The following is an 11,075-nucleotide window of genomic DNA, read 5'->3' as shown; positions in this document are numbered from 1 at the left end:
CTGAATAAACGGGGACATATTCAAGAGTGCGCATGAAAGGCGGAGCCATCAGCTTTTTAAAGAGGGCGCACGGACACCTACTCAAAATCATGCGGCAGATATAACAAACGCGGAAACTATAAAAATAAGGTGGCTGCTTCTCCCTGCGGGGGAAACCTCAAATTAATGCGTCGCACAGTTGAGGCGGGGGGGGGGGGGGGTGGATCGCGTGATTGTTGCGTGATTGGGTATGGTTTGAGAATGCTCCATTGTTATTTTGTCGCTTATATTCTTATTTCATAAAGGAGAAGCGTTTCCTTCAACGAGTGGTCGGACGTGTACGTTGCGTTGTGCCTTACTAGTGATTAAAGGTACTGTTACTTTGATCGCATCTACTCGGGTCAAGAAAAGCGTCAAGTCAAGCGAAAGCCAAGACGCCTTTGACTTGATTCTGAAGGCACGATCCAGTGCCTCGTATACGCGGTGGCCCGTTGAAGCTTGAGCAGCGTGAGCTGTTGGTTTTTACTAGCAGACGCTGCGTGGGTCAGCCTTGCCAGGCGAGAGAGGGGGAGGGACTGTTGGCACGAGACGCGAGAATGCGACACGAGATGTGAGCATGCGGACGAGACGCGACCAAGCGCAGTTGGTCAGCGTTTTTAGATATGGTCATATGGGTAAGCGCGCGTGGTCGCAGCAGCGAGGACCGACCCCCTGCCGTTTCCCGCGCAATGGCAGCGCTGATGTCCCTTTGGAATTGGCGAAGGAGCGTCGTCTACTACCTCTGAATGCGAAACAGTGGAAAATTCGTTTCCGAATACGCGGATTGTCGCTAAAGCAGCTGAATGCTCAGTGGTGTGGCCAGCGTGTGGCGCACCCGGCCTGAGGCGTTCTACTCTCCCCGCCCCCCCCCCCAAAAAAATTTTTTTTTCTGCTATTGTTTACAGAGCAGAAAGTGACACTACCATATTTTTCTGTGAGGCATGCTCTTTTGATCAAAATGGTGCTCCAACCCACCGAAAAAAGTTCTTTCTACGCCTCTGCAAAAAATAAGGTTTATCTGCGCCTTCACGTTGTGAGGAATTCTGAAGAGCGAGTCCATTGTAATTACAGATCTTATTCATTGCATGTAAGAATAAATTTAGAAATGGCCGTGTGTTTTCTTTTTGAACCGCTAATAAAAAATAGCCACAACACACGTGCAGTCTTGTGCAATAAGTGCCACAATCCTGCTGTGTTTTATATCAGTGCGCTTGCAAGCCTCACAGCTGGCACATGCATAGCTGACATTAATTGCATAATTTTTATGTGTAGATGCCTTTTATACACAAATTCCTTGGATTGTAGCTGAAATTATCTGAGGAGCTAGGAGGAGAGCATCCAAAGAGATGGAAGAATGTTTAGGAAAAAATAGAACGTAGTGATAGATGAAATAGACCCAGTATTTAAATAACTTTTCTTTGGAAAAGCTCTTTCGCAATTACTATTTCACACGTGACACAACGATCAAGCATGCTTGAGTGAATTAGCAGTAGCGTAGTTAACACGCCTACCGGGCTATCAAAGTAGCCATGCCTCCGAGGAAAACACTTGCGATCGGTGGCACTTCTTCAAACTCCAAATAATCCTGCAGTTCTCAAGGCCTGCACAGCTTCCATTCCACGAGAAGCCTTCCAGGTGGCAGTCAAGACCTATATTTCAAATCCGAGGACCTAATCCCTTGTGCGTGCACATGTAGACGGAAACGTACAGATTCAATGTGGTAGGGTGGCACAAGCCCGGTGATGTTCCTTGAATTTTTTATATATTCCTGCACACTTGTCTAAATCAGTGGAAATAAAGCGGAAAAGGGAACCCCGAAAACTAGAAGAAATCGTGAATATTCAGGGCCGTGTGTCGGCAATTGGTGGTCATGTGTCTGCCGTTCACATGGAGTACAGCGATGTTGACGAATCTACTGGCATCCTTTCCGATCTAGAGTTATCTTTAGAGGTAGCAATTTCATTGCCTGCAGCACAAAACTGAAGTTACAATCCAGGAATGTCGAGCTTATCCAGGAAAAAGTTTTTTTTTTCAAAGTTGTTGAAAACAAAGGTACTGATTGTCAAAATCTACAGGGCAATGGTGGTAACAAAAGACTTCACCTTTGTCCTCTGTTGTAGAGAGAAGCTTGTTCCTTCATGCTCATACAGTGAACATGCTTTGGGATGCCAGCTGAAACTCACAAGCTTGCAAATGGCATCAACTTTTCTCAGCTGTGTCAATTACCTGAAGATAAGCACGGGCTATCATAGTAGCTTATTCCCTTCCATTTCGACTGCAGCATCAGCCTTAAAGATCCCGGACGTATGAAGAAGCACTTTCTGGCTGTTCCTGAAAGACTTATGCCAACCATGCAAGAACAAAACGAAAAATTGGCGAGCTCGGTCGAACAAAAAAAAAAGAAAGAACTACAGAAATCCAACGAAGCTTGAACAAAACTTACGCTCAACTACTGAAAATCTAAAAAAGGCAGGTTATAGGGTCACAGTTTTGAAGAAAAAGTGAAAAACGGTATTCAAAAAATGAAAACACAGCTTTCAAAAGGTTCTACAAGCCAAGTAGTTTAACTAATGTCCGGCCTTCCTCCAGCACAACAACCGAGGCTGCTGAGTGAAACTTCTTTGAACCCGAATTTCGAAGGCATTCCCTTGACAATTTATTTGTTTAAGGCGTGACGATGTCGGGAAAGGCAGTATGTTCACCCTTGACATCAACCTATAAGCAGCAGCAGGGCTCGAAATCTTAAGGCGCAGGCCAGTAAGTAATCAGCCACTCGGTTTCGTTTCTGATTACTTACTAGCAAGAAGTGAGCGCCTTGAAGTGTTCCGTGCGAGACGCAGCCGATGCAGAAAGGAAAAAGCAGACGCCGCGGCTCAGCCATGTCACTCATCCGTCTCTGATTGGCTACACCTCTCCAGCAACTCTCGGACCCATTCTTCGAGCGGCAAAAATGGCCGACGCGCACGAAGTAAACAGCCGCGCGTGGCTGCCTGAGAACGTCAAACGGCGAGGCATGGTTGCCGCCAGCGTGAACGGGCTCTAACACAGACTAGTCAAAGAACTGCTTCGCATCTAAAAGACACAATTAAAGGGTCCCTGAAATGGTTTTTTCACATTCCGTTTTTGATTAGACCCATTTTGGAGGAAATTATTGGCACCACAGTTCAATAAAAACACTCATTATTAACGCAGCTACGAGTACTAAAAAAGTACCCTCCTCCTACACTGCGCCCATCACCCTCAACTCTTACTTCGAGCGCTCCGAGCTAAGCTCCACTTTCACGGCGCCTGTGTCACGATGTGGCGGGAGACCACAATCGCGTAAATCCCGCTGCCTATCCGGTACCGGCAGTCTGTGCTGCGCGTTCCAAAGTTAACCAGATCAGCTGAAAACGATAACGTCAGTAGAGCAGAGCGTTCCACTTGGTTTTTGGGCGATTCAAAACGCGTTTGGCCGAGTAACAGCGATCTGGAGCGATTCGCAGCTTTAAAGCGTTGTAATTATTCCCTTACAAAAATCGTATATATGGACATATATAAAGATTGCCATAAATGGCCACATCAGGAATTGGGCATATCAAGCCATATATGAATGCTCACCAGATATGCCCATCCTGATGTCCCCATATATGGATAGAATGTATATCAGGCTTTATAAAGCCATATATGGCCTTATATACTTATATATGGCTTTATATAAACACTTCTATATATAGCTATATACAGACGATTTCCATACATATAGGAATTCAGCTTGTGGATGGCATAGTTAAACAGTTTCACGGATCATTCTACAGCTATAATTATTACTGCCTGATAATTGATGGTGCCCCCAATAGTTCCCAGTGAACTCAGCCTATATATCCATTTGCTCACCTTATAAACTTTGGTGTCGACGGTTTATATGAAGATTGATGAAGGATCAAGTTTAATTAGTCTATTATTTGGTGTATATAACAAAGGTCGATGCATGGCCAGAGTATCCACTCCAGATTTGAAGCTCTAGAAAGCTGGGGAACACAACAGTACAATTGTGTGACGTACGTGCACGCACAAATCATATTGCTACAGGTATGATCAAGCCAGCTGTACAATATATATATATATATATATATATATATATATATATATATATATATATATACAAGCACACACACATCTGCCTGTACAGCAGGTGAATTCGCTAAAATATCAGGTGAGTGTAAGATGTTACACAACAGCCACAGAATTTGAACAGTGGCAAGCACTGCGGGGACAGGAGCAGGCAGCATTTAATAATTAGCACAATAAAGCTAAGTTGAATGGCTTATGTGTGCACTGATCCCGAGGGCTGCATGGCGATGCACATATGGCAGCACCACGCATGCACAGGCACGTTCCTCTTATTATACTTACAAAACTTACAAACAAATATTGCTGTAAAAACGACTAGTTTTATTGGAGGACTGCAAATTTTTTCTTCTGCTCTCAGCTCAGCAAGCTTGGTGCCCATTGAAGGCACCAGGAGTTTTTCTGAGCACTCCCACCCTTTCCCTCTGGCCGTGCTTTTCGTGTACGCTGTAAATAGAAAATCAGATTAACATGTACCATGATGTGTACACAAACTCATTAGATAAGCCCCGCCAATAAGCTCTATTAAATGTATTGCAATAGCCTCTAATAATGAATACAAGGCCTGAATAAAACAAATTAATGATTGGTTCTGGCACTATACTTTGAATATGTGCATATGGTCAAACCCCCTAAAACGAAAAATTCTTGGTTATGTAGTTTAAATGCCATTATTTCAATCAAGCATAAATTATACCTTAAAGTACATAGCAAGTTCGGATAATCGATATTCATTAGCAGAAACATATGTTTACCTAAAATGGCATCAATTGCAGCAGCGTGAAGAGGAGGCCGTTGGGTCACTGGTTTGTGCATCCCTTTGGCCTTCTGGCCCTTCATTGAGCAAGTCAAGAGGGCATGCCAGTTGAAAACCGCAGGGAGGAGCCCCCGGGCCAATGCAGTTGGTGTTTTCGCTGAATTTAGCACAGCATGCAGTGCCCCTGTCTCAACAAAGATTGAGCTCTCCGGCTGCAGTTCCACAACCTGTGGACACATATAAAAAAGTGAAAATTATGCCAAACTTATGCAGCAGACAAGTGTCAGCTTTTATTAATTACCGTATTTACTCGCATAATCGGCACACTCGCATAATAGGCGCACCCCTAGTTTGGTCGCAGAAAATTCGATTTCTTTTAATTCCACGCATAATAGGCGCACCCCGAACTTGGCCGTGATCAGAAACGATTCTACCCCCCAGCGGTACAATTGGAACGCGGTCCCCGTACCCTGAAGAAAAAAAGAAGGCATATCGACGAGCAAATAAAAAAAATTCGAAGTGCAACGACCTAACCAACGTGTTTGTTTAAATAAAACTTGAAAAAAAAAAGCGTCCATGAGCGAAAAAAAAAAAGGCTGTTCCGCCAATTACTGATACCCCCAAATCGCCGCGCTTTTTGGAGGTCACGTGTACAACGCCGGGGGCTCGATCGCCATGACCAACATCAGAGAAAAAGAAAGAAACGCCATTTTGCAAGCGGTGTGCATATGTTGTGGTCGTGTATTGAACTTTGGTTCCACCATGGGGAAGTACGCGAGCTACACGGCTGGGTTTAAACTGAAGGCAGTGCAGTACGCGCTGGAGCACGACAACCGGGCTGCAAGCAGGCATTTCGGCGTTGGAGAAACCAGTATTCGGTACTGGAGGGACCAAGAAGAAAAACTTAAGGCGACGAAGAAGACACGACGGGCTTTCCGCGGTGCCAAGACCGGCAGGTATCCGAACGTTGAAGAGCAACTGGTCCGGCATATACGGGAGCTACGACAAGACGGCTGTGCTGTGTCGTTGGATATTGTGCAGACTGAGGCGCGCAGAATAGCCCGAGCGCAGGGCATCGAAGCAAAAGAGTTCAAAGCCAGCTCCGGATGGACAACTCATTTCATGCGGCGCCATGGCCTCGCACTGCGAAGGCGGACCACCTTGTGCCAGCGCTTGCCCGCAGCATATGATGAATGCTGCGGGCAAGCGTGATGAATGTGTGATTTCCGACTCGAGGATGAAGATCACACATTCATCCTCCGAAGAGAATGAATGTGTGATCTCCGACTCGGACTCCGAATAGGGAAAAGGAGGAACAGCTACGACTTTTGTGTAAATAAATTTTACGTGTGTGTGTGCAGTTGACGGCTCTCGCTTGTTCATTAAAAGGTACGTAGGTATGTTTGTTTTATGCTGAATTAATTGGTAAACGATAAAGTCGCCTTTTACTTGAGAAGTGTGCAGATTTAAAGCGCGAGAACCGAGTTAAAAAAATTTTCGAAAATTTTACCCCGCGTAATTGGCGCACCCCTAACTTTGAGCCGGATTTTCTGAAAAAAAAAAGTGCGCCTATTATGCGAGTAAATACGGTATTCTTGTATATATAGCTTGCCCTTAGGCAAATATTGTACGATCCTGCAAGACGCACAGTCAACGCACGCAAAGCACTTTTGGGATCCAAACTATTGGGGTCCTTACTTAAAAACTCTAGGAAGGTGACTTGCTAACACATGCATCGAGACACCATTTTTTGTAAATTGTTTTAGTTACGGAAACATACACATACTAATCTGTAGCTCCACCTGTATGGCAGCCAGCTGGTTTCTTCAAGAACAATAATTTTCTAGTGCATCACTAAATCTTTAATGCATATATACATCATGTCGCACTGTTGCTTCTGTTGAACACTTGTAGACGCCATCCACTGGTCAGAACGCAAGCTATATAGCTCTGACTGGTTGACTAATGTTGCTAACGCTAGGGGGAACGAAAATGAGACATGCATGAATCGCAGTGCAGTCCTGCCATAGTGCACACATTTATGACAAAAAGAATATTAATACTAATATTTGAGATTACGCCCCGAAACCCCAATATGACACCGTAGTGAAAGTCTAGCTCTGGAAAATCGGACCACCTGGAGCTCTTTAACATGCATGGACATCGTACGTACAGTAAGCACTAGCAATAAATTTACGGACAACTGTCGAAGTAATGGGTGAAACGTAAATCGAGACGAGCGAATACGTACACCATTGTCCAACGGCACTTAAGGTGCGCATTAGTGTTTAAAATAACTCTTTTGCTTATTTCCCTTCACTCTTTAAGTTTAATGTTTTCTACAATCGCTAGCAGATCATTTGGTTCGGCTCAGAAAGTCGCAATACAAAGTTTATGAAACGATAAAAGCACAAACACTGATGTGTGTGTTGATTCGTGTCGTCAAGCTTGTGTCTAATCACTGCACTGGATAACGAATGGGTGTATGACAAAGTAGCTTGAAATCCCACGTAGAAGCAACACAAAGAGAAAGTGAAAATAAACGTCTTATACATCTCGAAGCACGGCATGATAGCGTAAGTTCCTTTCACCGCAGCGAGCCACCATTGGCGATATACCAAAAGTGTGCCCATTTTTAGTAAAATGATTGTCGCTCTTAAAAAAATTCATTTAAAGAATCACAATGAATGTACGTGTTCAAATAGCTACCTGGCCTCAGCGATTGTAGGTCGATCATTCAAAACAAATAGACTTCCACAAAAAAAAGTGGTTGTGATAAAACTGCCCCAGCTATTGTCACAAAATCGACAAACCAAGAAACTACGTGCCATCAAAAAAATGCTAGTGGTACGTTGCTGAGCCAAAGAACACATGTCATGCGGGTCTTTCTCCCATGCAGCTTGGAATATGCTCGTTCGATAATCTTGAAATTACACGCAGTTAGATTTACGTAGCCTCAGGCATTGTAACTCATGTTACACTCTTCTCTACTGAATCTGTGCATGACACCTATGCAACGTTCAAAATTACCCGCGAATAAAGTGCATTCTGCCTTTCATGCTCGCCTTGGGCGACTCTTCGCGCTTTCGCACTAAATCATGTCTTTGCTGTGTTGTTTGTACGTGGTTAGCTTGTGTTTCACCTACTACGCACTGCTGTACTTATCTACATCTTTGTCATCTGCATACTACAAAAAAGAGAGAAAGAAAGAAACATCTTAGAAAGCCCGCCCATCTGTGTGATTACTTCAATACCACCATTCGCACCTTACACACCTGATTTCTTTTTCTCTCATTCTGTTTGCCATGAAATGTGAGACAGTCGACGAGTCTAGACAGAAAAGCTTAGTGGCTGACAGCACTTTGCGCTACACAGCATTTACCACGCGTACGCGGCTCAGATACTTATTGCTATGTAATAAACCCAATATTTAACAATTTGATGCATTTTCAGAGCCTTAAAATGCGTCAACAAAGTCTAAAACACTTGTTGGCATCACCAGAAACCGCCGCTGTTCAGCAAGCATGGGCGCCGCCATTGCTCGATAGTGATGGCAATGAGACTGCCCTGCTTTTGTTGAGCCGCAGACGGTCCGAAGCTGAAGCTCAGTCGCTCAGTTTATGGTGTCCTTCTCGCAGCTGCTGAGTGCAACCGCGCGACGATGCCTTTTCCGATTCCTATCTTCGCACTTGGCCAGTGTGATAACTATTCAGTGGCTGTTCTTCCGCATTATTAATAAAATCAGCTAGTTGCGAGTGATGGATGATAAGAATGGCATAGAATATTGCAAAAGTCACCGCTCCATGATAACCTGCCTCCATGACGGCGTTGTCGGACACTTTTGATGGCGGACAGCAGCTGGTGTTAACGTGTTAATGCAACTGTTTGGCTCGTTCATGAAAGTGGTTGTAGGCGTTGTTTCAGCATGGTTTTCACCATGGTCTCGCTATGCATTGGTGAGAATCACGACGTGACGCTGCTCGGAAATAATAGGAAGCAGCAGACATTTTTTGAATTTTGAGAATAAACGTTTCTTTGTTTAGCTAGCTCAGATCAGCGATAATTTTTTCAATTTCACTACAACGAAATTTTTTCTTCGTCCTGTCATTTTCATTGTAGCGGGGTTCGACTGTATTTCTATAGGGCCAGATAAACAGAACTAAGCCCCCTTGCATGATCGATAAACTACAGTGCCATAGTTGTACACCTACCAACAGCGCGCAAGTGTATGGCCTAAAGCCTGTGCGGTTTTTTCGTTTTTTTTACAGCCAAGTCGCTATAGAATGCTGCGTTCATACAGCATTTAATAGTCCTCATGTTTGGGAGGATGCCAAGAGCATTTTGTGATATGTTTGACACAGAAAGCGGCACCCATTCTGAAATTATTCTGCTGAATGTGGAGGGCCTGACGACAATAAACAGCACTCTGGAAAGTTGAACTTGCCGATCTTATTACAATGCATTAGCAGCCGACCAGGATCAAATGCTTTTGCACCTTATTTTAGGCATACGTAGAAACAGTTACATTCGTGCTGACACGACCGAACAAACCACACTTTAAGAATGTGCATGACCTACGCGCACATAGAAACGCGACGTGGCTAGCCGACGACCCAAAGAGCAATCCACACTTCACCGTTTCGGCCAGTTGTCGCCAGGCGATGACTCTGCTTGGTACTTGGTCTAGCGGCGAATAGACTACTTTCTGGAGCTACACAGTGGCATTTGAAAACTCCGGCACACAGGGCCTACATTAACAAGCATGATAAGAAGATAGGTCAATTTCCAAAAAACTATGCTTACCTCTAAATATTATTTTATCCACCTAATTCATACCAGAGCTATCACAGGGCTTTATCTTTTATCAATCAGCGGCTACAAATACTGTCATCGAGGGCCTTCATATTAAGTCAATGAGACTGGCTCCACTTTAATTAGAAAAGCTTGTGTGGAGGCTAGTTGGAACATACTGCAGGAAAAGACTGCGCTGCAAAGTTAACGACGAAAAACTGGATTGACACAGGGAAAACGCATCTAACAACTGAAGTTTATTGAAACAAATAGCCAAAAAAAGGGGGGTGGAGTAACATACAAGGGAAGTTTCGCGCACACCTTCGATAGCACTTACAGATAGACAAGTGGCATGTTTACAGATCATGACAAATAAGATAAGCAAAAAATAGGAGTTTGATAAAAGCATGTGTATAACGACATAGACAGCACACCAGTAGGATCATGCGTGGTTTGCTTCCAGTAGCCACTCCCTTGTATGTTACTCTACCCTCTTTTTTTGGCTATTTCTTTCAATTACCTTCAGTTGTTCGATGCACTTTCGCTGTGTCAGTCCCGTTTTTTGTCCTCAACTTTGCAGCACAGCCTTTTTCTCTACTTTAACTACATCTGTGCACAATGAAAGCCTTATATATATAGACTTACATCAGGGTCACTCCAACAGAACAGCAACTGCGTGGCTGTCCCAGAACCAGGTTTGCTGCTTGGGCCCGCAGGGCTGCAGCTATAAACTGGCCGGTCTTCTTCAGCAGGGCAGGCTGGTGAACACCTGCTTGTCCTCGAGGCCAAACATGGCCCCTGCTTTTTTTCAGCCTGCAGGTGTGGGGTGACTCGCAGGTCCGGTGACTCGCAGTGTGGGTCGCAGGTCCGTTGAGGTCCACGCGCGTCTGCTGATGTTGGCAGCGTTGCTGAAACCATTTGTTTCAGCACGGCAGGCCGGTCTATTGCGGCCATTTTTTTGGCCGCACCGCGCTTCTCCTCCTCCGCTTCCCCGCGACTTCGGCAAGATGTGCATTTTGTCAGTTCTTTGACAAGTGCTTTCGCACTTTTCAAATAGCCATCAAGTTCTGGATAAAGCAAAAAAGGCCACTGTCAGCATAAACATGTAAATGTAAGTGCCAGTGAAAAAAATGTCAAGCTGACAATTTCAGCTAAATACTTATTGTTAAATGAAACGCTGGTGCCGAACAAAATACAAAGACGATTCTTGTCAACTAGACTAAAAAGGCAACTCGGCCAGTAATCAGTGTCTATACTAGCAGTGCCTTAAGTACGGGCTGCATCAATTGCTGCCCTTGGTCAACAAGCAAACACAGTACAGCCCTGATTATGAATGTGAGGTGACCATGCAAAACCATTCTATAATTCAGATGTATAATCGATGCATTAAGAACATTGG

General features: G+C 44.4%; 1 protein-coding gene across 3 annotated transcripts in view; it reads right to left on the bottom strand.

The window, feature by feature from the left end:
- Positions 1-988: 988 nt before the first annotated feature.
- LOC142761716 (uncharacterized) overlaps positions 989-11,075 on the bottom strand; it is a 56,969-nt gene continuing 46,882 nt past the window's right edge. For all 3 annotated transcript variants that reach the window (XM_075880132.1, XM_075880133.1, XM_075880134.1), the window contains 3 exons: positions 10,322-10,743; positions 4,884-5,112; positions 989-4,575 (listed from right to left, as the gene is read on the bottom strand). In XM_075880132.1, the coding sequence (XP_075736247.1) occupies positions 4,325-4,575; positions 4,884-5,112; positions 10,322-10,630 (789 nt within the window). In that variant the 5' untranslated portion in view covers positions 10,631-10,743 and the 3' untranslated portion in view covers positions 989-4,324. The remainder of the gene's footprint in view (positions 4,576-4,883; positions 5,113-10,321; positions 10,744-11,075) is intronic.

The sequence above is a fragment of the Rhipicephalus microplus genome, chromosome X (assembly GCF_043290135.1).
Source record: "Rhipicephalus microplus isolate Deutch F79 chromosome X, USDA_Rmic, whole genome shotgun sequence".
Classification (NCBI taxonomy): domain Eukaryota; kingdom Metazoa; phylum Arthropoda; class Arachnida; order Ixodida; family Ixodidae; genus Rhipicephalus; species Rhipicephalus microplus.
This window is presented reverse-complemented; position numbering and strand designations above follow the sequence as displayed.